Genomic DNA, 27,246 nt, shown 5'->3' with positions numbered 1-27,246 from the left:
GGAGCTGAGTCAGAGGAGCAGAGACAGAGGAGAAGACTCAGAGGAGCAGAGAGAGGAGAAGAGACAGAGGAGCAGAGCACTCTTTTGAAAATCTCCTCAGGAAATGTGACTGTCCTCGTGCGCGCTGACGTCGCTGCAGATGTAAAACAGTTGTGCGGCGCGACGCTGCTGCATATCCTTTACGCACGAGCATTACGCACGAGTGGAGACGGACCGTTTCAGAGCCCAGACCTTCTACTTGTACCACTGTTTATCATTTCTCTCACTGCTGGACCTGTGCGTTTGGGGTTATTTGCGTTTTTGTTGTTGTTTTTTGTATTTATTTATTTTTTTTTTACAGTTGTCCGTTTCCTCCTGTAGGCTCGTTGCAGGTGCAGTAAAGCTGTACATCTATTTTCGTCCTGTTGATGTTTGAAGACATTTTGATCACTTCGTTCAGTCATTTGAGCAAATGTTCAACATGAAGCGCATTTCCGTGCAGCGGTGTTGAACAGAGCTGAGAGCAGTCGGTCCAGTGCGTTTAGGCTCCGCGGCTCTCGCGGTTCTCGCGGAGACACAGCGGCTCTCTCTGAGGCTCTCGCTCGGTCCCGTCTGTCGGATGTTTTTGGAGCTGAACAGGAGACGATGAACTCGGCGGAGCAGACTGTGACCTGGCTCATTTCTCTGGGAGTCCTGGACTCGCCCAAAAAGCGCGTGTCGGACCCCGAGGCTTTCCTCCAGAGTGCGGTGCGGGACGGAGCGGTGCTGTGCCGGCTGCTGGAGCGACTGAGACCCGGGAGCGTGGACAAGGTGACTCCCAGAGCTTTTATTCATATAGACAGACAAGTTGGGGTTCACTGAGGTAGAAATAAATGTATGTATGTATGTATGTATGTATGTATGTATGTATGTATGTATGTATGTATTTATGTATTTATTTATTTATTTATTTATTTAAAGTCTATTAGTCTAATTTGCTGAAACTGGAGAAGCACCAGATCTCCATAAAATTATTACAAAATGTCACATGTTATGATTTAGTCCAGATATATTCTGATATTCTAGATTTAGAACTAATGTTAAATGTTCCTGGGATCTGCTGATCTCTGGTGCAGCAAGTCGTATTTGGAAAACAGGGAGTACTTTGTTGAAATTGGAAAATGTGTCTCAGATAAAATGTCCCTCACCTGTGGGGTGCTACAGGGGTCAATCCTGGGACCACTGTTGTTCAATCTCTACATGCTGCCGTTAGGCCAGTTAATACACAGCAATAACATGTCCTACCACAACTCTGCAGATGACACTCAGATCTATGTCTCACTGGCAGCAGGTGAATATGGACCAGTTGATTCACTCTGCCAAAACAACTTTCTCCAGCTAAACTCAGACAAAAATCAAGTCATCATCTTTGGCCATAGAAACATAGAGAAAGTGTCAGCAGTCACCTTCAGTCTCTCTCTCTCTAAAACCTTCAAATCAGGATAGAAATCTAGGGATGATCATGGGTTCAGACTTGAACTTTAACAGCCACATCAAATCAATAACATCTGCAGCTTTTTACCATCTAAAACATGTCAAAAATCAAAGGTAAACTGTCAAAACCAGACTTATAGAGACTTATCCTGCATTTGTCTCCAGTAGGTTAGACTACTGTAATGTCCTGTTCACTGGCCTCTCCAAATGAGCCTTAAGACAGCTGCAGTACATCCAGAACACTGCTGTTTGGGTCCTGACTAGAACCAGGAAGTACTTCACATGTGTCCTTTGCTCACATCTCTGCATTGGCTCCTGTGGCTCAGGGAATAAACTTTAAAGCAGCTCTGCTTGTGAACAAGTCTCTTCTTGTCCTAGCACCAAAGAACATATCCCACATGTTAGAGCCACATGAACCATCTCACACTCTGAGGACTTCAGAGTCCTGCTGGTGCCCAGAGTCAGGACTAAACATGGGGAATCCATGTTTGCTTTCCCTGCAGCATCTTACACCCTACAGTTATGTGCTGGATTGTCTCAGGGGCCTCTTTGCACAGCCTATGCCTTGGGTCTGGTGTGGTAGATCTGGGCCTCTATCGCTCTGGTGCTCAAGGCCTGCTGTGCAGCCAAGATGAGCCTCTGTCCTTCAGACCAGCTCTCTCTAGCCATTGTTAGGATTTCTTGATGACAGCCACTACAGTTATGTTCCGGTGGTACATCCCATGCAGGGGCTTGTCCTTCCATGATGGTACCTCCAGCACCTCTTCCTCTGCGCTCCACTGTCTGAGACATTTGCTGAGCACGTCATCTGTTGGGGCCTTGTCCTTGATGTACTTATGGATCTTGGATGTTTTATCCTGGACTATGGCTCTCACACTCTCTAGTCCTCAGCCTCCTTCCTTACGGCTCAGAGTGCTGGATTTGGGATGGAACCCTCCATGCATGGTCAGGAGCTTTTGGGTCTTAACATCTGTGGTCTGTATCTCCTCCTTTGGCTTATGATTACTGCTGGGTATCTGATTACTGGCAGGGCATAGCTGTTTATTGCCTGGGTCTTGTTCTTGCCATTGAGCTAACTCCTTAGGACTTGCCTTACTCGTCTGAGGTATTTGGCCGTGGCTGCTTTGCTTGTTTCCTCTTCAAGGTTGCTATTTGCTTGTGTGATACCAAGGTACTTGTAACTGTCCTCAATATCTGCTATTGTTCCTTCTGAGAGTGAGACCCCTTCTGTGAGGACTATCTTCCCTCTCTTTGTCACCATCTGCCTACACTTCTCAAGCCCGAATGGCATTCCAATGTCTGTGCTGTAGATCCTGGTTTTAGGCCTGATTTAATTCTGGTTTAATCTTCCTTTTGCTCCCAGTTTAGTCCTGCTTTAGTCCTGGTTTAGACCTGGCATAGTCCTGGTTTACTACTGGTTTAGTCCTTCTTTAGTCCCGATTTAGACCTAGTTTAGTCCTGGTTCAGAGCTGGTTCAGTCCTGGTTTAGTACTGGTTTAGTTTTGGTTTCGTCATGGTTTCATCCTGGTTTAGTCCTGCTTTAGTTCTAGTCTTTGCATAGGTCTTATTTGAATCACATTTGAATCTCTTTCATTAAACGGGCTTTGTTCAGTGGAAACGTCATATCCTTAAACGATCTTCTCATGTTAGAAAGAACCTCAAACACACCTGTCCATGATCAGGAGCTGACACGACCTTTCACAATAAGAGCTGAGACGACCTTTCACAATAAGAGCTGATCCAGGACCTAGTAGTACTGTAGACTACTTACGAAAAAAAATGTTGATATCTGTACTTTTTACTTTTACTGTAGTACATTTGAGAGCAGTATGTGTACTTTTTACTTTTACTGTTTCATCATTTTTCACTCCACTTTAATTTGTTGAGATAATTTTAACATCTTAAGTTAATTTATTAAGAACATTTATTTTGAAAGCCCAGGCCGGAACCTCCTCGACTTAATGACATCACTGTGATGATAATAAGACAAGTGGCAAGTGCAAAATTAAAGCCGCAAACGGCATCAAACAGCCCTCGCGGACCGTGCTTCGCACTCGGCCGACCCGGCACTCCCCACAGGAGGTGCTAACGCGCCAGTTTTGTCCGTGTTATTGCAGCTTTGGGCTGTACTTGTCACTAAAGAAAGTCTACCCACAGTGTAAGGAATGATGCACAAAATGCAAAAACATGGGTTTTCCTGGCATTGCCATGGCAACACCGTGCAAAATACAAACTTGGCCCCTGGACTTTTTTGACGGGGACAACGTGGAGAATCATTGTACCAAATTTCACATTCCTCAATGAAGCGAATAAGTCGTTATAAGACTTTGAAATGTACGAAAATTTGGACATTTTCCCATTAGGATAACATGGGCTCTTTCGCGCATCGCCATGGCAACCCAGTGAAAAAAATGACAAGGGTCCCATTGACTTTTTTGATCAGGATGACATGAAGAGTCATGGTGCTAAATTTCACATTATTCCATGAAACTAATATTTTTCCCATAAATGGGAAAAATTGGGAGGTTTCTCATTAGGATAACATTGACAGTTTGGCGCATCGCCATGGCGACACGGTGCAAAAACAAAAAAGACATGGGTCTGATTGACTTTATTGATTGTGATGACCCAATTTTTCTGTCAAATTTGGTAACATTTGGAAAAACAAAATTTTCAGCCTTCCATACAAATGTATTTGTTATTCTGTAGGGATCGCTGTCACGCCAAATTTCTTTCTTTCACAAACAGTAGAATTAGGCAGGAAAGTTTTACAACTGATTCGAATTTGAGCCAAATCGGACTTTGCATGCGCAAATGGGAGCAAATTTTGACTTTTGAAAATTGCAAAAATTCCGATGGAATTTTGCGGCTTTGCCACACACAAACCGTAATAGGCATCATCATAAATTGGATAACTTTTGATGGCCCACTTGTCTAGATGATGTACAGTGAATTTCAGCCCTGCCAGTGGAGCGCCTTCAGAGGAGTTGATTAAAATGCAAAGTCAGCGAAAACGCTGACTTTGCATTTTGGAATTTTCAATCCAAGATGGCCGACTTCCGGTTTGCCAGAGGGCATGGCCATAATAATATGTTTTGTTTGGCATCACTTGAAGAATGTGTGTACCGAATTTCGTGGCTCTACGCCAATATTGACGTCGGGGCGTCTCCCATTGACGCAATGTATTTTGACTTTTGCAGGGGGCGCTGTCGCGCCATTTTTTATGCCCAATGATGCAACATATTAAAAAATTAATTTTTCGCCAGGCTTCGCACTCGGCCGACCCAGCACTTCCTGTGGGTGGCACTGATGTGCCACTTGCCTCTGTTTTATTGCGGCTTTGGGCTGAACTTGTCACCAAACAAGTCAAAAGACATTGGAAGAGTTGATGCACATAATGCAGAAACATGGCTTTCCAGGCATCGCCATGGCAACACCGTGCAAAATACAAACTTGGCCCCCCCGGACTTTTTTGACGGGGACGACCTGAAGAATCACCGTGCCAGATTTTATGTTCGTCGTTGATGATAATAAGTCGTTATAAGACTTTGAAATGTACGAAAATTTGGAAATTTTCCCATTAGGATAACATGGGCTGTTTTGCGCATCGCCATGGCAACCCAGTGAAAAAAATGATATGGGTCTGATTGACTTTTTTGATCAGGATGACCCACTGGAATTTTGTGTCAAATTTGATAACATTTCGGAAAACTAAATTTTCAGCCTTCCATACAAATTTACAAATTGACTTTTGCAGGGGGCGCTGTCGCGCCATTTTTTTATGCCCAATGATGCACCACATAAAAAAATAAATTTTTCGGTAGACCTGAATTTTGGGCAAAATTTTGTGAGTTTTTGAATATGTTCGGGGGGTCAAAGAGCTCAAAGAGCAGAAGAGGAAGAAAAAAATGTGTATATATAATAATATTTTTAGCAAAAACAATATATCCGATAACATTAGAATGACATATTATATGTTTTTTGAAAGCTCTCGACTTTCCCCACGTCACCATGGGGTCAATGGCGAATGATGGGCGCTGACGGCGAATGACGGGCGCTGACGGCGAATGACGGGCGCTGACAGCAAATTATGGGCGCGTCAGCATGACGTCGGGGTCATTGACTCAATGTTGATGCTGACATGCTAGCAAGAACAAATATGCGTGTCCCATGCCGTAGGCATGGGTTGCTAGGATACAGGAGTCTGTGCATGGTGCGACGGGGCCAATTTCTCCTTAATGCAATTATCGCCCATGCATTCATCGTTGCGGAAGCAATAGGCCCTATGCCCTATATGGGCTCGGGCCTAAACAAAGCACAGTAATTACTTAATTACTTAGTAATTGTTTAAACATTGGAACCTCTTTATGGTGCAGTTTTAGCGCATTTACAGCACTGCACTTAAATTTGCACTTTCTGCGCAGTTTTTCCCGGAGCCGCGCACGGAGGCGGAGAGCCAGCGGAACATCGCAGAATTCGTGCAGGACTGCGGGGGCTTTGGTGTGGAGGTGAGTTATACCCGGCGAAAGACATTAGAGCCAGACCCGGGGAGCCAGACCAGGGGAGGCAGAGTTAAACCCGGGGCAAGAGAGGCAAACCTGGGGAGGGAGAGGCAGACCCGAGGAAAGAGAGTTAAACCCGGAAAAGAGTGCCAGATCCGGGGAAGCATCATGGAGGAGGGCTTATGCATTCGAGTGCGAGGGTTTGACTCGGAAAAGTTGCAAAAACTACATTTAAAACTGCGGAATTAATGATTTATAATCTCTCTCTCTCTCTCTCTCTCTCTCCCTATGTGTGTGTGTGTGTGGGGGGGGTGTATGTATGTATGTATGTATGTATGTATATATATATATATATATATATATATATATATATATATATATATATATATATATATATATATATATATACATACACACACACACACACACCCACACACACACACACACACACATACACTCACCTAAAGGATTATTAGGAACACCTGTTCAATTTCTCCTTAATGCAATTATCTAATCAACCAGTCACATGGCAGTTGCTTCAGTGCATTTAGGGGTGTGGTCCTGGTCAAGACAATGTCCTGAACTCCAAACTGAATGTCAGAATGGGAACGAAAGGTGATTTAAGCAATTTTGAGCGTGGCATGGTTGTTGGTGCAGACAGGCCAGTCTGAGTATTTCACAATCTGCTCAGTTACTGGGATTTTCATGCACAACCATTTCTAGGGTTTACAAAGAATGGTGTGAAAAGGGAAAAAACATCCAGTATGTGGCAGTCCTGTGGGCGAAAATGCCTTGTTGATGCTAGCGGTCAGAGGAGAATGGGCCAAGTGATTCAAGTTGATAGAAGAACAGCGTTGACAGAAATAACCACTCATTACAACCGAGGAATGCAGCAAAGCATTTGTGAAGCCACAACACACACAACCTTGAGGTGGATGGGCTACAACAGCAGAGGACCCCACCGGGTACCACTCATCTCCACTACAAATAGGAATAAGAGGCTACAATTTGCACGAGCTCACCAAAATTGGACAGTTGAAGACTGGAAAAAATCTGATGAGTCTCGATTTCTGTTGAGACATTCAAATGGTAGAGTCAGAATTTGGCGTAAACAGAATGAGAACATGGATCCATCATGCCTTGTTACCACTGTGCAGGCTGGTGGTGGTGGAGTAATGGTGTGGGGGATGTTTTCTTTGCACACTTTAGGTCCCTTAGTGCCAATTGGGCATCGTTTAAATGCCACGGGCTACCTGAACATTGTTTCAGACCATGTCCATCCCTTCATGACCACCATGTACCCATCCTCTGATGGCTACTTCCAGCAGGATAATGCACCATGTCATAAAGCTTGAATCATTTCAAATTGGTTTCTTGAACATGACAATGAGTTCACTGTACTACAATGGCCCCCACAGTCGCCAGATCTCAACCCGATAGAGCATCTTTGGGATGTGGTGGAACGGGACTTCGTGCCCTGGATGTGCATCCCACAAATCTCCATCAACTGCAAGATGCTATCCTATCAATATGGGCCAACATTTCTAAAGAATGCTTTCAGCACCTTGTTGAATCAATGCCATGAAGAATTTGGGCAGTTCTGAAGGCGAAAGGGGGTCAAACACTGTATTAGTATGGTGTTCCTAATAATCCTTCAGGTGAGTGTATATGTGTGTGTATATGTGATCATTTGTGCAAAAGTTCATTGTACAGGTTTAATTCCACTTTAGTGGTAATGTTTTAGTGTTAAGGAGAGGTCAGACATGTCACCAGTAACCATTTGTTTTAAACAAACTTAAACTTATATAAATGTATAATAATAAAATTATATAAACTATAATGATAAACTTATATAAATGTATAATGATAAACTTACATAAATGTATAGTGGTAAACTTATATAAATGTATAATGATAAACGTATAATGTAAAATTTTCCCATCTATCTATGTAGATCGATGGAGAGGTAGATGGATAGATAGATGGATAGATAGATCCAATTCAAAATTAACTTGTTCAATTTCCTACATAAATGATTCCCTCTCTCCTCCTCCTTTCCCCCCTCCTCTCCCCCTCTCCTCTCCCCCTCTCCTCTCCCCCTCTCCTCTCCCCCTTTCTCCCTCTCTTTGAACCCCCCTCCCTCTCTTTTCCTCCTCCTCCCTTCATATCTCTCTCTCCCTCTCCCATCTTCCTCCCTACCCTTCTCTCTCTCCCCTCTCCCTGTCACCCCCTCCCTTCTCTCTTTTCCTCCCTCCCTCTCTGTCATTTTCAGAGTGATGTAACAGTTTTCCGTTTGCAGACAGACCCCTCATGTCCTGTCTCGTTATAATGAGTTTGAATTTTTTCCAGCGTTCAGATCGATAAAGTCTGAGAGAGTCCGTGTTTCACAATCATTTAGTTTACTGTCATTTTATTTGATGCTAACAGAGATTTAGAATTTATTCCTAAATAATGATTGTAATAAAATACTATCCTGAAATCATGATGATAATAAAATACTATTCTGAAATCATGATGATAATAAACAACACTATTTTGAAATCATGATGGTAATAAAATATTATTCTGAAATCATGATGATAATAAAACATTATTCTGAAATCATGATGAAAATAAAATACTATTCTGAAATCATGATCATGATGATGTCGAGTTTACATGCAAATTCTATGGTGGATGTGCATCTTGGTTGTCCTGCGTTCTTGCTGTGCGAATGAAAAAGCTGAACTTTGAGCTTTTGACACGCAGTGTCATCCAATCAGAGACTACCCTTCAGTGATGCCATTATCTGTAAAAAGGAGAAAAACATCAGCCACAAACTAGCGGTAACTTAATTATGCTGGGCTCACCAGCTAGCATAAAAACTAGTCACGGACTCAGACACGTCACCGAGCTGATTGCCTCCGTTGATGGGTTTTATGTAATAAATACACTAAAGCCAGTCTCTTAACCTGGTCTGCAGCGTTCACAAAGACACAGGGAAAACAAAACATCTAAAGGCACTCGCAGACCGTAACGGACACTCTGCGTCAGAGAGGTTTGTCTTCAAAGGCGTCCAACTAGAGGCGTCCAACGCGTTTTTGACACCCAGGTGTGAACGCACCTTTATACTTCTGATACAGCTCAACATCATTATAAACAGATTCAGGAAAGACTCATTTCTATCAATGGGAGAAATGATCCCACTTTTAGTATCATTTATTTCATATTGTGTTTTTGTATTGCAAAGTATTGTTTTTAGCAATAAAGACACCTCTAATTGAAAACCAGGACTTGACCAGGTCTAAACAAGGACTTTACCAGTTCTAAACCTGGACTTAACCAGGTCTAAACAAGGACTTATGATGGATTTAGTGGAACTAAATAAGAGTAGGATGGAATAGGACTAAACTAAGACTAAACCAGGACTGAACCAGGACTAAACCAGGACTAAGTCAGGACTAAACCAAGACCAGTCTCAGCCCCATTCTTTGATGTGAATGTGTAATTTTGGAGATCATTTGGACTGGACCCAAACGGCTTTTCTGTTTGATTGAAAAGAGCAGAGAATATTATGGTGTGTTGCTGTGGGTGGAGCCTCAGGCAGTGATGTAATGCTCTCTGTAAAAGGGATCCCAATCAGACAGAAAGACACGCAGAGAGGAGCAAAATCAGGAATGAACCACATCTAAACCAGGTCTAAGCGAGTACTAAACCAGGCCTGAAACAGAATTAATCCAGGGGCTAAACTGGGTCTAAACCAGGACTAAACCAGGATTTAACCTGGACTAAACAGATGAGCTGACCCAGGACCATACAGGGACTAAATCTGGTCTAAAACATGGATTGGATTTAAGATGAAAGTAGAACCAGGACTAAGCCAGATCTAAGTCAGGACTAAACCAGGACTAAACCAGGATTAAATCAGGACTAAACCAGGATTAAACCAGAGCCAAATCTGCTCCAAGTCAGGAGTAAACTAGGACTAAATAAAAACAGGTCTGCTGGTGTCTCCATAACAGGTACGATACTAGAAATTCGGCTTTGTTTTTTTTTTTTAAAGAAAGAAGTCTTTGTGTCAGATGCCCTCCCTGTGTGTCAGATTCCCTCCCTGTGTCTCCTCAGGGTCTTTTTCTGTGTAACACTGCTAACCCTGTAGGTTAGACTCTACAAACATGTTCTGAGATGCATGAGATTCTTGGATTAGTTTAAAGTTCAGATTTCATCCTCTCAGATGTGAATGCTCCTGGACAGATTTAAAAACACATGTTCCTCCATGTTGTTTTTCCTCTTGGCTCTACTACAAGCTTCTCCTCTGCCCTTGGTCTCTCTCTGCATTTCAGATCAGTTCCTGTAATCTAGTTAAACTCACCAGGAACGCACAAGAAACACTCAAGTTATAAAACACTCAGCTTTGGATCTTAGTGGGCAAAACATCACTGCAAAAATAAAAAATGTTTATGTTAGAGAAGCCACTAAAACAGGTCAAAGCTGCATTACCCCATTCTCAAACCATCATTTAAAGTATTTAAATCTAATCATAGCTTGTATATATCTCTGCACTTATTCACCCACCAGCCGCCATTTTCCAAACAGGATGTGATCATGGGCGCGTCTGGCTCCATCGACTCTGACTCCAATTCACTTTACATTGGAAAACCGTCACCCCTCCCTCTGTAACTGCTGCTAGGCTTGTCATTTTGGTCTTAAAATGTTTGCTAGCGTCAGCTGGGTGTGATTGGGACTTGCCAAGCACCTGCTCTCTGCCAAACCAGCAATGAGGAGAGGCATTACTTTCAACACCCTCGCTCCTGATTGGCTTTTTGGTTGCACACCCAGATTTCCAAATATGGTTCCTGGTTGAAGATTAGCCACTGTAACTCCTAGCCTTGATGAGCTTCATTTGGCTGGAGTCGAATGCTATGGATAACATCACACGCAGTCCACCACTTTATACAGGCTGTGGATCTAACTCTAGCTTTCACGTTAGCGTGTAGCTGCATCTGTATGCTTTATGCATAGATCTGTGGCTGTTTGGCTAGCAGCCGCACATGTCTGAGCCTCCATGGCTGTGCAGGCCTCCTGTATCATCTTTAATGCAGTGTTTATGCAGCCGACCTTCAGCACCCTGTTGTCATATTAGTCATACAGCAAACTGTGTGGTCAGAGCTGTATGTCACACACACATCTGTATGTCACATTCACATCTGTTTGTCACCCACACATCTGTATGTCACACTCACATCTGTTTGTCACCTACACATCTGTATGTCACACACACATCTGTATGTCACACACACATCTGTTTGTCACCCACACATCTGTATGTCACACACACACACGTCTGTATGCCACACACACATCTGTATGCCACACACACATCTGTATGTCACACACACATCTGTATGTCACACACACATCTGTATGTCACACACACATCTGTTTGCCACCCACACATCTGTATGTCACACACACATCTGTATGTCACACACACATCTGTATGTCTCACACACACAGTGTTGGGAATAACGGAGTTAAACTATAACGGCGTTACTAACTGCGTTTTTTTTTTCTCTAACAGAGTAATCTAACTAATTACTTTTTCCAGCGCCCTAACGCCGTTACCGTTGCTGACAATAATGTGGCGCGTAACTATTAATTCAGTTCACTCTGCTCTTCATCAGAGCAGTCCCTCAGCCAAGGAGCTGCAACACTGTTGTGTTTCTTTGGTGAAAGAGGTGAGATAATAAGCTTGTTTGAGATGTGCAAGGTGGGCGCAGATATGATCACCATCGATCGGTGTAAGTGCTAATAGGGATTGTGTAAATCTTTTAATGAATGTACAAGAGTTGGATAAAGTTCAGTTTATGTTGAAATAAGAGTGATTAATATTTGAATACTGGACAGAGAATTACAGTGTATGGCCAGAGAAGGCTTAAAGGTTTTGTATTATTTTTTTACAGGTTTACATTTGAATGCCTTAGTTTTGCAATACATGGTAATGAATCTTTTCAGTATGATACTGAAGGCACGTTATTGTTATTGTTTATTTTAATGAAGAAAATCCTTGAAGTACAGTTGTCTGAAATTGTGTGACGTGTTGATTTATTTGCACTACAAATGAAATTTTTGATACATTCTATAATTTACAAATGCAAAATAATTGCAATCTGTGAAAGTGAAATAAATGTTAAAGGTTCACATCTGTTGTGTTTTTATTGTTTTAACATAGTAAGTAACGGCATAGTTACTTTGCCTAGTAACTAGTTACTTCTCCCAATAAGTAGCTGAGTTGCTAACTCAGTTACTTTTTGGGAGAAGTAACTTGTAACTATAACTAATTACATTTTTGAAGTAAGATGACCAACACTGCTCACACATCTGTATGTCACTCACACATCTGTATGTCACACACACATCTGTATGTCACTCACACATCTGTATGTCACACACACATCTGTATGTCACCCACACATATGTATGTCACACACACATCTGTACGTCTCACACACACACACACACACACATCTGTATGTCACACACACATCTGTATGTCACACACACATCTGTATGTCACTCACACATCTATATGTCACACACATCTGTATGTCACACACACATCTGTATGTCACTCACACATCTGTATGTCACACACACATCTGTATGTCACACACACACACATCTGTATGTCACACTCACACATCTGTATGCCACACACACACATCTGTATGTCACACACACATCTGTATGTCACACACACACATCTGTATGTCTCACACACATCTGTATGTCACACACACATCTGTATGTCACACACTTCAATTCAGTTCAATTCAATTCATTTTATTTTTGTAACGCCCAAAATCACAACAACAGTTGTCTCGAAGGGCGTTCATGTTTTGGTTGATGGGGGAAACCGGAGTACCCAGAGGAAACCCATCCAGACACGGGGAGAAACATGCAAAATTCCACACAGAAAGGCCTGGGTGACCCAGGGATCGAACCAAACCTTCTTGCTGTGAGGCATGAGTGTTGCCACTCAGCCACCATGCTGCCTACACACAAAAACACACATCTATATGTCACACTCACATCTGTATGTCACACGCACATCTATATGTCACACACATCTGTATTTCACACACATATCGGTATGTCACACACACACATCGGTATGTCTCACACACACATGTGTATGTCACACACACACATCTGTATGTCACACACACACATCTGTATGTCACACACACACATCTGTATGTCACACACACACATCTGTATGCAGCATTAACAGGTAGAGTTTATGTTTAACAGGTAGAGTTTTTGTTTTGTGAAGTGTCTGTGGAGTTTGTGTTGCAGAGGATTAAAGAGGCTCAGACTTTGGTATAATCCTTCTCCAGACTCCACCATATAGCAATTCTCTTTACTGACTCCAGGGGAACCCTTTTAAACCCTTCATACTTTATAACATTAAAATGCCTCTTTTCTGTTTGTGTTTCAGCCGTTCGAGCCTAGTGACCTCCTGCTCAACTTTCCCAGAGTCCTCAACTGTTTGGTCACTCTCAACAAGGCCACAGAAGGTACACACTGCCACACCACAACTCTGCCCCCCACTGGTGCCCATCTGCAAGTGTAACTCACAAAGCTCCTCTGCATTTTTAAAGATTCATTTTGCTCAGTTAAATACGTTTATTCCAAATTCACTATTGATACTTTGTAGTGACATCACACTGGGGGTGTCCTACTTGTATCTCTACGGTGGAATTTTCAGCAGTTACCACTGTGACAAAATGCACACATTAGCAAACACTGTCAAAAAAGTTGTAAGAAATCCAAACTGTATTTAAACAATGCATTTTCAGGAGCCTGTGATCAATTTGATTGTTCATGGTCCTGTTTAAGTGTGCTAATGCTAATGCTAATCCTAGCTGGTGGCTGTCATGTTATCTGAGAGGGACTTGTTAAACAGCACAAATCCACTCACCTGTTGTACTTCAGTTGTTGTAAACCAGTTCTTTGTGGTCAGATTGTGTTAAAATAAAGCTCAGATTAAACTCTAACTTGAATAGCAGAGTTTCAAACAGCAGTGCCTTCAGATAGCATCACACCCCCCAGGGAATGTTGATGACATCAGCTGCAAGGTATCATTAGAACTTACCGTATTTTCCACACTACAAGGCACACCTAAAAACCTTTAATTTTCTCAAAAACCCACAGTGCGCCTTTTAATCCGATGCGCCTTATATATGGATCAATATTGGTTAATTATGACTACCGTAGTCAGGAGGCATTGCCGAAGTAATAGCGGTAATAACGGTAAAGGACTGACTAAAGAACTCCAACCACTAGATATTAGTGTCAACAGGGCATTCAAAGCTAAACTGCAAACTGCGTGGGAGCAGTGTATGACAGATGGTGAACACATGTTCACCAAGACGGGCAGACAGCACCGGGATTGCGGTTGCCTTGGCTGATATATCAGTCTCAACTGTGGTCCGAGCTTTCACGAATGCCAGACAACAGCAGCGACATGGATAATGGTGATTTTGACAAGACGGAATCGGGCACTTTGAATGCCAAGCTCGCCCAACTGTTCAACTCAGACACTGAAGAGGAAGAATTAGAGGGATTCGTGAATGAGGAATGAACTGAAAAAGCGAGCTTTACGTGTTTCTTTTACATGTTTACAACTGAACAAGGCTGGGAGATATTGTGAATATGGACGTTAACGTTTGAACAATATTGAGTTATTGTTATTGCTTTGCACTATTTTGAGAGTTACTATATTGTGAATGCATTAATTTGTTTTGAGTGAACAAAGTTTTCAGACTGTTTTTTTTTTTTTTTTTTATTCTATTAATAAAGTTTGACTGACTTATCTGTTTTGTTGACATTCCCTTTAGCGTATCTCCATCTCGTGGATGCATAACACAACCCCAGCTACTACAGTAGTTTATATTCTATGCGCCTTATAATGCGGTGCGCCCTATATATGAAAACGGTTTTAAAATAGGCCATTCATTGAAGGTGCGCCTTATATTCCGATGCTCCTTATAGTGTGGAAAATATGGTACCTCTTCCAGTGTTAGGAGGTACCGTTTTATCCTGATTGAAACTGCCTCACTCCACAGTGCACTAGCAGTTACAGTCCTAGCACCCCCTGCTGGTGTTTTCTATTGAGAAATGATATTGCAACTAATACTTCTAAGTATAATCTAAACACTTACCGTACACTATTAAGTACCGTATTTTCCACACTATACGTCACTGCGGATCATAAGTCGCACCAGCCAAAAAATGCATAAAGATGAAGGAAAAAGCATATCACGCACTGGACTATAAGTTGCATTTTTGGGGAAATGTGAGACCAAGAACATACATTTTATCTTTAAAGGGAAGTTATAATAATAACACTAAATTAAAACTTCAAGCAGTGATAAAGGCCCTCGCTACCCCTTGCGACTGCGGGGTACACGCCACAGTGAAGATCTTTCCTTTTGTTCCCGCTTACATCGCCCCTCCCCCCAAAATCAGCGTCTAAGTAATACTACTCAATTCATTCCAATGAGACCATTTATGACATTGTCAAGTCTGCACGGTTGGAAATAGAGGTATGTCTTCATTGACGTTTTGGAGTGGAATGCATGCACAAAATTTCAGTGTTCTATGACAAACAACATTTTTTCATCCCAGTGAATCAAAACCTATGTATTTCAATGAGAAATGTCAGACGTTGCCATGGCAACACCTTTGCAAATAGAGGTATATTCTCATTGGCTTTTTTTATTCAGTCTGGCAATAGGAATGTCCATGCCAAATTTCAAATGTTTGTGACAAAGTAATTTTTTTGAGCACCATTAAAAAGTTCAGGGGGCGCTGTGGAGCAATGTAATGTTTGACATATCTAAATTGCATATATATGTGTTCAGACTAAGATTTTGAACAAAATGTATATTAATGTCAGGAATTAGGACACTGCATATTTGAGTTATGTGCAATTTAAAACTCCAAAACATTGCTTTTTTCTTTGCAGGCTGGCCACACCCATATTTTATGATTTAACAAAATCCAAGAGAGTAGCCTATGATCCCACATGGGTCTAGTGCATTTTGACCTATTTTCAAGTTTCTTAAATGAAAATCCACACTGTAAAAAATTCAAATGTGACAGATAAAATATTGAAAAAATTGGGTTCCGCCGATAATGGCCAACTTCCTGTAGGGTTGATGGTGGGGTCATAATATAATTTTTTACTTGTCTTGACATGTTCTATGTTTGTACCAAATTTCATTTGTTTACAATGAAAAAGGCCTGTCATTGCCGTAATGTATTTTGATTTTTGAGGTGGCGCTATTGAGTCATTTTGAAACATTAATTTTTTAGCACATGAAAATACAAAATTTTTCGCCAACCTTGAATTTTAGGCCATAGTGTCATTAGTGTAGAACATCTATTTAGTCTACAACAAAGTCCAGTACTCTGGACCAATGTTCCCTCTAATTTTTCCCCGAGTCTGAGCAAACACACAAACTCCCTGAGCGGTCGCATGGACCACTGTGAGCAACATCAGACGTGTGCACTGTGGTCATGCTGCATCGCATCCATCCTAGTTAAATGTTTTTTTTTAAAGAATCAAATTACCACATTTACATTTCTGTTATAAGACTTTTAATTAAGTGCTTTAGCCCACTTATACAATGAAAATGACAAAAATCTTGCTCATGACCTGTGTCGTATGTTAATGCTATTGGAAGTATAAATATTTAATTTTAACTATGGCAAAACATGAGCTTCCAACCAAACCAAGCCAACTGTAAACTCCAATGTTGAAAACACACTTAACATTTTTATCATAAAGCTCTGACTTGTATTATGAGTATAAGCCATTGTGTGAAAGCTTTTGCTGTGCACTGAGTGAGATTGTCGTACTGTGGTCTGGGAAACAGTCCGTTAACCCTTTTTCAGTATATGACACGATCATTTGATTTTTACAACTCATAAACTAGTGACAGTCAATGACCAATACACACTGAGAGGAATCTGTATCTGCACACCAAGCTGCTCTATTACTGTACATTTACATACCATATCAAAACACAACATATATATATATACACATATATATATATATATATATATATATATATATATATATATATATATATACACATATATATATATATACACATATATATATATATATATATATATATATATATATATACACATATATATATATATATATATATATACACATATATATATACACATATATATATATATACACACACATATATATATATATATATATATATATATATATATATATATATATATATATATATATATATATATATATAATTTTAAAAAAGGGGACAATGCACATTAATAAACATTACAAAAAAAAATAATGTAAATGTGCCCGAGTTAGCTGACTAGAGCTAAATTTCATCGGTTGTCCCCAGGCCAGATGTATCAAGGCAACCTACAATTAAGAAAACATTTCAACATTCAAAGATAAGAATTAAACATAATGAAAGACAATATAATGTGGACAAATTAAAAATATATACAATTACAAATACCTATTTACAATTAAAGCTCACAGGACTGAGTTTCCACAAGCCATTTTTTGGCATTCTTTTTAAATGAAAAGAATGATGGAGACTCTCTAATGGCTTCAGGCACTGTGTTCAACTGCTGGGAGGCTTTGACTGAGAAAACTGCCTGACTAAAGGCTGATCTTCTGTGAGGAATAACACAGTCTGCCCTCGCTGCTCCTCTGGTCACTCGGCCCTCACTAGATCTAAACTTTACGAAATCACCCAGTGACGGCGGGGCATAATGTGTATTTGTATATAAAATATATTCAAAAAGTGGTATGGGTCAAAATAAATATATATTTACAAACCACACACTGCAAACAGTGAACAAACACACACTTAAAAATGTAAACAAACACACACTGGAAACTAAAAATACACTGTACATGTGACAGTGTGACACTCATTCTGTGAGAGTGGCTAAGTGGTTAGAGGTTGGAGGATCGTGTCCCGCTCGGACCCATTTCTGTCATTGTGTCCTTAGGCAAGACACTTCACCCAAGTGGTGTGTGCGTGATGATTGGTGGTGGTCGGGGGGCGCAGATTGACATTAGCTAATGCTACTAATTACACATAATACACATTTGACCCACAATTAAGGCAATAGCAGAATAAACCACGCTTACCAATCAGGAACAGCATCCAGTCCATCAAATCATAAGGTCCTCTGCTCCTGAGTCCACCATGAGATCTTCACTCGGTTCCACGAACCGCTCCGGGTCCGAAATGCCTCTAGTTTAAATTGTACAAACATCCACAGTGTCCTCGGTCGTGTACTTCCTTTGTTTTGTCCATTTCGTCATGTTTAAAACGCAAAACTGCTGCAAAATAGTGCGTAACAGTGCACCCGAGGGCGGGCCGTCGGAACGTTAAGGGGTTAAACACTTGGAATCATGAGCGAGTCTTCAGTCCACGTCGGCCACATCGGCTAAAACTCTGATAGCGGCGCATGAGGAGCCTGTCAATGACGTTGATAAGCTGCGCAAATACGTATGTGAATCACATAATTGGCTGGAGCAGCTAGTCACCGGTCACACTCACTGACTCACACTGAAATATAGCGCACAATGACTTGTTGTGTGTTTATTTTATTTTCAATTCCGATTTGATTTTTTTGTGCGCAGCACAGATTTTCTGTGCGCGGAGACTGTGTCAGCAGTGTGCAATTGCGCACGCGCGCAGCTTAAAGGGAACAGTGCTCTGGACCTCATGTATTTCAATGGCACATTTATTATGTTACCACGGTAACATGGTTGCAAATAGAGGTATGTTCTCATTGCCTTTTTTGTTCAGATTGTCAAGCCAGATGTCCCTGCCGAATTTCAAATTTTTATGAGAAAGTAATTTTTTTTGGTCCAATTCAAAAGTTCAAGGGGGCACTGTGGAACAAAAAAATGTCTGACCTATGTAAATTGCATATCATTTCATTCAAATCAAGATTTTAAACAAAATGTATATTAATGCCGGGACATAGGACACTGCATGTGTGAGTTACGTGCAGTTTAATACTTCAAAAAATGTATTTTTTCTTTGCAGGCTGGCCACACCCACATTTTATGATGTAGAAAAATCAAGTAGCCCATAATCCCACATGGATCTAGTTCATTTTGACCAATTTGCAACTTTCTTGAATAAAATCCACGGTGTAAAAAATTCAAATGTGAGAGTGAAAATTTTGAAAAAAATTGGGTTCCGCCCACAATGACCGACTTCCTGTAGGGTTTAGGGTGGGATCATAATGTAATTTTTTACTTGCATCTATGTTTGTACCAAATTTCATTTGTCTCTCATTGCCATAATGTATTTATTTATTTATTTTTTTTTTGTTTTGTTTTTTTTGAGGTGGCGCTATTGAGTCATTTTGAAACGTTAATTTTTTTGAAAATCAAAATAATACATTTTTCACCAACCTTGAATTTTGGGTAAATTGACTTTTCGTTAACATTCAGGGGGTCAAAAGTGGCTTCAATCCGGCCACCAAAATAATAATAATAATAAAAAAGCATTTTCCACCCATTATTTTTCTCCCAAACCATAAGAGCTACAGTCATGTGACTTTCTCACATTGTGCCCCATCACAAATAAGGCCCCTGTGAATTTTTTCACAAGTCCACGACAAATTGAGTGTCTTCTTTGAATTTTTGAAAATTAAATTTCAAGAGGGCGCTAGAGAGCCATTTTGTGAGAGTGCCTTGATTTGCATATAATTGCATTCAGCTCACAAATGTGAATAAACGCTGTATTAGATTTTTCCCAACAAAAAATGTGTGAAAGAGAAATATTTTTTAAATATTAAAAAATTTGCAAATTGGTTGAAAATTCACCCTGACCACACCCAAAGTCATATTCAAAATGCAATTCATAATCTTTAATCACACATGTGTTTAGTGGGATTTGGTGAAATTTGAAGTGTTTGGAATGAAAACTGACCAAGGAGATGTCCTGAATGTGAGGGTGTGCACTTTTGTCATTCCCTGCTTTGATCCAATATGGCCGACTTTCTGTACATTTTAGGGCGGGGCCATAATATAATTTTTGTCATGTCCCGACATTTTCTATTTTTTAATGTGAGTTTCGGAGTTTTATGTTGACTTTTTTCCGAATCAGGCTCCCATTGGCCCCATGAAAATGAAAGTTTGAGGTGGCACTACCAAGTCACCTTTTGTTATATTTTTCTCGGGGTCTTCAGGGACAGTTAGAGCTCGTCAAGTTCTAATTTTTGATACCAATCACTGCCATGTCGGGGCGTGTTTACTACTTGAATTTTGCCATTTTCCATTCTCCAGACGCAGTTTTAATAAGTCCCTCGCCGGGATGTTGTCCCAGGCTCGGGTCTAAATAGAGAACAACAGGCTGAATAGCAGTGCAGCATGCTAGCATAACACATTTTATATTTATTTAGCTACATGAAGCATAGACAGAACTGAATACATGTCTGGTATGTTAACGCAAGATATAACAGTTAATCAGATAACTAAAGCATAAAAATGTCGTAACGACTGACTAAAGGGGGGACTAAAGATTACAACTCGAGTGAAAAGTTTAAACAAAGTTTATTTATACACAAGGGAATGCAAATAAAGGTTGATCGATCAGACAGACACAGAGAGCGGTATCGTATGCCGTAGTCTTCGAGCGGGTCGTGGGTAGCGGAGTCAGAGGTTAGGAAGTCCGTACCGGTCGAGGTGAACTGGGTCGGAGGGTGAGATGTTCATACCGGTCTTGGAGAGCTGAGTCGGAGGCAGAGGCGCTGCATAATTTCAGAGTGCAGGATCTGGAAGAGCAAAAGATAGCCAATTGAGTACTGAAGTCATAAATGCAAAAAAAGCCAAGCAGAGCAGTACCACGGAAGATACGTGGACGATGTGGCGCTGAGTGTAAGGTCCTCGGTCCCTTTGTCCTCCCCAGGATGAATTCTTCATCCTCGGTGTCGCTTCTGAATAACTCCACCACTCCGGAAGTAGATGAAACGCATGGCTGTCATACTGGTACACAAGCTTAGAGTGCCCTCGCACAGTTGTCAGTGTGGCAATAACAAAGATGTGAAATTATATTTTAACGATTTTACATATAAGTTGCATCTGAGTATAAGTCGCACCAGCGGACAAACTATGAAAAATTGATTTGATCAGACTGTGTCTTGCCCCAGAGCAGATGTACAGGTGTACAGGTGTACAGATGTAAACTGTATGAGCAGCTTTCTTAAAGTAACTCCACTGTGAACCGTGTGCATCGAATTATAAACTGTTTTATTGTGCCAGAATCAGGAAATTCACTGTTAGCATGCTAGGTGTTGTTACTCTGACAGCAAAACTCCTCTGGTTTCAGTGAGTTGTGAAAAGTGCTTATAAACTCATGGTTTTATTAGGATGCCCTGGATGCATAAGGTAAATGAGGAGTTACTTTGGACCAAACCGTTAAATGCACTTGTCCTTTTTACATGTTTTGAAAAAATAAAAATCTGTGTCTGTGAAGATCTGCTTCAGTCAGAGCCCTGAGGACACGCTCCAGTTCAAATTGACAATCCTACGCCTGTCATTCTCTCTCTCCTCCTCCTCCTCCTCCCTGTCCATCTCATCATTCTCTCTCTCCCTGCCTCCTCTCTTTTTCATCCCTATCCATCTGTCCCCTGTCTTTTTTCTCCACCCTCTCTCTCCTCCTTTCTCACTGTCCATTCTGTAATTTCTCTCTTTCTCCCTCTCTCCTCTCTCTTTCTTCCTCCTCCTCCCTGTTCAACCTGTCCCTCTCCCCCAGCCTTCTACGTTTTCCTTCCTCTCCATTCTTTCTCTCTCTCCCTCTCTCCCAGCCCCCTTTTGTCCCGCTCCCCCTCTCTTTCATTGTCCGCCTTCCTGTCCATTCTGCAATTTCTCTCTCTCTCTCTCTCTCTCTCTCTCTCTCTCTCTCTCTCTCTCTCTCTCCTCTTCTTTTTCCCCTGTCTCCCCTTCTGTCCCTCTCACCCTACCTTTCTTTTCCTCTCCCTCTCTCCCCTGTCTATCCCCCTACCTCTTTCCCTCTCTCTCTTTCTTTTCCTCTTTCCGTTCCCTCTCACTTCTCCCCTCCCCCTACTGTGTTTCTCCCTCTTTCACACCCATTCCCCCATTATTCCTCCCACCCTCTCTCCTCCACTCCTCTCTCTCTTTCTCTCCCTCTCTCTCTGTCCTTTTCCATCCCACTCTTTCTGGATCAGTGCCTTTAGACAAACTTCAGATTTCCCTCATCGTTCTGAACATGTCTCTGCCAAAGACTCACTCACTTGGCAGAAGAGGCTTTGCTTTAGTTTAAAATAATTACAATTACGAAGGACTTCGAACCTGATTTTTACTATTCTAAAAATGTGAAAAACAGAACTATTTCATTTTAAATGGTTTGCAGTGCCCAAATTTATTCCTCTCTTGCATTTTGAGCATCCTAATTATTCACCACGATGAGTTTATAAGCACTTTTCACACCTCTCAGAGACGAGAGCACAGTTTTGCTGTCACAGCAACAATTAGAATATTAACAGCATACTTCCTGATTATCTGACAATAAAGCACTTTATAATTTCATAAAATGTTCTGTCTTTCAGACCCGGGAACGGCCGACGATGTGTGTGTCCCACGATCGTCTGCTCTGAGAATCAAGTCTTTTGACTCCATCAACACCCAAACCAGATCATCCAAACTACTGCAGCCACAATACCGCAGCCTGGTGAGAATGGAACCCACAACCTCCTCACTGAAGGGCGGCACAATCACTCAGCCACAATAACACACTCAGAGAGATCAGGAGTCTAACCCACAACCTCCTCACTGGAGGGTGGCACACTCAGCTTCTGTACTGAGAGGACGAGGCTAACCACTCTGCCACTCTTTCCTCAGGACATGTCGGAGAGCAGTGGGCGGGGCCAGCTGCTTGTTAAGGCCCGGTTCCCGTTCGAACAGACCAATGAGGATGAGCTGTCGTTCTTGAAGGGTGACATCATCATCGTGAGCCGGCAGGAGGAGGGCGGCTGGTGGGAGGGGTCTCTGAACGGCAGGACCGGGTGGTTCCCCAGTAACTACGTCAGGGAGCTCAAAGGAGGTGGGCCTTTTATTTCGATACCATGACTTAAAGCTGCACTAAGTCACTTTTGGACTTTCTGTGTAAAAACTGTGGCCCCTCTCCATACCTGCTGCTGTCAGACCTGTCATTCTGACCTTAAGTGTTCACATTATTCCTCTCTACATGATCCTGTGATTTATTTCACTATTTCACTATAACAGACCAATCAGGAGCCTTTTATCTCTGAGCTCCAGCTAGCATTACCAACAGCTTTGATTGGAAGTGTTGCTAAGCGCCCGCCCCCTGTCAACTTGGGACTCAATAAATGCTCCATATTGTTGGTCTATATGTAATTTCAGGTAAAGGTTAGGATTAGAATTAGGTTTAGGAAAATGTAAAGCTAATCCCGCCTCGCAACAAAATGCTGAACACTGAGGGAGCCCCGCGAACCTTCAAATTGCTCACTCCTTATTAGTTTCTATGGTACACGTTTGGATGTCCAAATATGGAACGTGGCTCCGAAGTAGCCACTGTAACAGCTCTCCTCCATGAGCTTCAACTGACCAGAACACTATGGTCACACACAGTCCACTTCTATTGACTTTTGAGTATGATTCTGCAACTCAGGAAAAAGGAAACGCTCCACAAACAAAAGCCGGATGGTCCAACTGTACTTCCTGAAAAAAAAAAAAAAAACTGCACAGGAAAGACAAGAGCAGGGTATGCACATGTAATTAGAGGTTTATAGGAATTAACTAAGACTAAACCAGGGACTAAACCAGGACTAAACCAGGTCTAAACCAGGACTAAACCAGGACTAAAACCAGGACTAAACCAGGTCTAAACCAGGATTAAACCAAGACTAAACCAGGACTAAAACTAGGACTAAAACCAGGACTAAAGCGGGACTAAACCAGGACTAAACCAGGTCTAAAACCAGGAGTAAACCAGGACTAAAACCAGGATTAAACCAGGACTAAACCAGGTTTAAACCATGACTAAACTAGGACTAAACCAGGTCTAAACCAGGACTAAACCAGGATTGAACAGGAATAAACCAGGTCTAAACCAGGACTGAATCAGGACTGAACCAGGACTAACCCAGTTCTAAACCAGGACTAAATCAGGACTAAACCAGGTCTAAACCAGGACTAAACCAGTTCTAAACCAGGTCTAAACCAGGATTAAACCAGGTCTAAAACCAGGTCTAAACCACGTCTAAACCAGGACTAAACCAAGTTTAAACCAGGACTAAACCAAGACTAAACCAGGAGTAAAACCAGGACCAAAGCAGGGCTAAACCAGGACTAAACCAGGTCTAAAACCAGGACTAAACCAGGTCTAACCCAGTACTAAACTAGTTTTAAACCAGGACTAAACCAGGACTAAACCGGGACTAAACCAGGACTAGACCAGGTCTAAACCAGGACTAAACCAAGAGTAAAGCAGGTTTCAACCAGGACTGAAATCTCTAAATTGTGAATGAACTACAAGATTTTGAATTTCCTTTTTTATTGGATAAAATGTTGTTTTTATTTTACAGATAAATCTTCAGATAAACAGAAATCGTCAGCTCTGAAAAGTCCCAAAGGATTCGACACCAGCATCATCAGTAAAACCTACTACAATGTGGTGAGTGGCAGAGTGGTTAGCCCTTACCAACCTACTACAGCGTGGTGAGTGGCAGAGTGGTTAGCCCTTACAAACCTACTACAGCGCAGTGAGAGGCTGAGTGGTTAGCCCTCACAAGCCTACCACAGCGTGGTGAGTGGCAAATATAAATTGTAAATCTAATCACAGCAGCAGAGCTTCTCAGAAAAATCACATTCAGATATTTGTCCCAAATGCCTGAGCCCTGAGCCTCGTGTGAAATGTGTTAAACAACCCCGTGTCTGTCTCTGTTTCTCTCTGCCTCTGTGTCTGTCTCTGTTTCTGTCTCCCTGTCTATGTCTCTGTGTGTGTCTCTGTTTCGGTCTCCCTGTCTATGTCTCTGTGTCTCTGTTTCTGTCTCTCTGTCTTTGTGTCTCTGTCTTTCTCCCCTTCTCTCCTGTCGTCTGTACTTTCTCTCTCTGTTCTCTGTACATGTCTCCACTTCTCTCTCTCTCTTTCTCTTCTTCTCTCCTGTCATCTGTCCCTCTCTTCTCTCAATTTCTCCACTGTCCCTCCTGAGTACATAGTTAAATAATACACCATGTTTATTCAGTCCCTCCTATTTTTCTCTGTTCTCTCTCCCCTCCCCCACTCTACCTCTTTCCCATCTTCCTCTCTCCCTCCTCTCCTTCCTTCTCCCCCTCTCTCCCTCTCTCTCATCTTCCTCTCTACCTCCTCTCCCTCTCTCCCACCTCCCCCTCTCTCCCTCCTCTTCTCCTCCCTCCCTCTCTCTCCCTCCTCTCCTTTCTTCTCCCCCCTCTCCTTCCTCTCCCCCTCTCTCCTGTCTTCCTCTCTCCCTCCACTTCCTTTCTCCCTCCTCCCCTCTTTCCCATCTCTCCCTCCTCCCCCTCTGTCCCTCCTCTCCTCCTCCTCCTCTCTTCCCCTTTCCCATCTTCCTCTCTCCTCCTCCCCCTCTCCTGTGTCCTTCCTGACAGTATACACTTGAATATTCCTATGTTTTGTTCAAAGTGCGTTCTCTCGTTCGGACTCAGAGCCTGTGTGTTGTGTTTGGTCTAATGTGTGTTATATAACGTCACCTTGGGGTGTTTACTACAGCATCATATAAATATTTGTTTACTTTGATTCTCATCTTTCTCCTTCATCGTTGTGGCCATTTTGTGCAGTTTCCCCCATCAACTTAAAACATGCAGTAATCCTCCAGCTGGGTACTCTTGACCAGGATCATAACCAGCCCTCTGCTTCCCCCATGTGGCCCTTCTGTACAGCTGTAACCTCCCACTGATCAAGTGGTGCAGTTTAAAGCCTAAAACCTCCCCCTCATCAGGCCTAAAACTTCCCCCTCATCAGGCTTTGCAGTTTAAAGCCTAAAACATTAGAGTGCTGACCTCATGTTTTATGTTGAAATATGAAGCTGAAGTGTGGAGATAAATTCATACATTTGCGCTTTTGCATCTTTGGACGTATTCATTCATCTGCTGTTTGTGCTCATGACTCTGTGAATAATAAAGACTGAATAAGGTGCATTATATATCATATATCATATGTATGTCACTGAGCATGGCACACGGGCCACATCATGGTCCGCTGTTAGCAGTTGCTTTTACTGCCTACACCACAGGCATTGTGTGAAACACAGCATGAACACAACAGACACAGCACCTCCTGCTCTGCACACATCACCTCCCTCTGTAAGTAAGAGTACACCACATGCCCGACACTCCTGTGAGCACTGAAGGGCTGACCTGGAGCAACTGGTCTTGATGTCCCCCTCCGGGTTGGACTGGGCACACAGAAATATGCCACTTAAAAAACTGTATAATGGAGCTTATGAAACAAATCTATAACACAATAAATGATTTTTATATACAGCAAAAGTGTGCTCCAGCTAGAGCCTGAAAAGTCTCTGCTCAACTCTCAATGTGACGTCATACAGTTTGATCACAGCTGTGAGACGTTTTCTTCAGAAAGAAACCTCAAACACAAAAAAGACTCACAAGTTTAGAATTCACACATATTCTTATATATATATATATATATATATATATATATATATATATATATATATATATATATATATATATATATATATATATATATATATATATATATATTTGTGAAATGCGATGAAGTAAGAAATTACATAAAACAGTTTATGCACGAATACAGAAAAATATGCAGCATTTTCATTTGACATGCACACCATAATTGACAGCTTTATCCCCATCCTCCGCGGGTCCTCGAGGGTCCTTGAAGATTCTACAGTATCTTTGCTGTTCCTGTACTGCACTTTTCTGGACTGAGATGTCTGATGTTTTTCCTGGGATCTGCTGTAGCCACTCCTCCAATTTGGGGGTCACTGCCCCGAGTGCTCCGATGACCACGGGCACCACTCATGCCTTCACCTTGAAGGCCTTCTCCAGCTCTTCTGTGAGTCCCTGGTATTTCTCTAGTTTCTCATGTTCCTTTTTCCTGATGTTCTCATCACTTGGTTCTGCGATGTCTACCACAACGGCTTTGCTCTGTTGTTTATCATTCTGTCAGTCTGTATCTGAAGTCCCACAGGATTTTGGCTTGAT

General features: G+C 41.8%; 1 protein-coding gene across 1 annotated transcript in view; it reads left to right on the top strand.

Moving 5' to 3' along the window:
* Positions 1–377: 377 nt before the first annotated feature.
* LOC117383539 (rho guanine nucleotide exchange factor 7) overlaps positions 378–27,246 on the top strand; it is a 46,362-nt gene continuing 19,493 nt past the window's right edge. The window contains exons 1-6 of the mRNA XM_033980738.2: positions 378–789; positions 5,877–5,960; positions 13,435–13,513; positions 22,605–22,726; positions 22,897–23,098; positions 24,603–24,691. Of these exons, the coding sequence (XP_033836629.1) occupies positions 625–789; positions 5,877–5,960; positions 13,435–13,513; positions 22,605–22,726; positions 22,897–23,098; positions 24,603–24,691 (741 nt within the window). The 5' untranslated portion in view covers positions 378–624. The remainder of the gene's footprint in view (positions 790–5,876; positions 5,961–13,434; positions 13,514–22,604; positions 22,727–22,896; positions 23,099–24,602; positions 24,692–27,246) is intronic.

Source organism: Periophthalmus magnuspinnatus, chromosome 2, assembly GCF_009829125.3.
Source record: "Periophthalmus magnuspinnatus isolate fPerMag1 chromosome 2, fPerMag1.2.pri, whole genome shotgun sequence".
Taxonomy (NCBI): Eukaryota; Metazoa; Chordata; class Actinopteri; order Gobiiformes; family Gobiidae; genus Periophthalmus; species Periophthalmus magnuspinnatus.
This window is presented reverse-complemented; position numbering and strand designations above follow the sequence as displayed.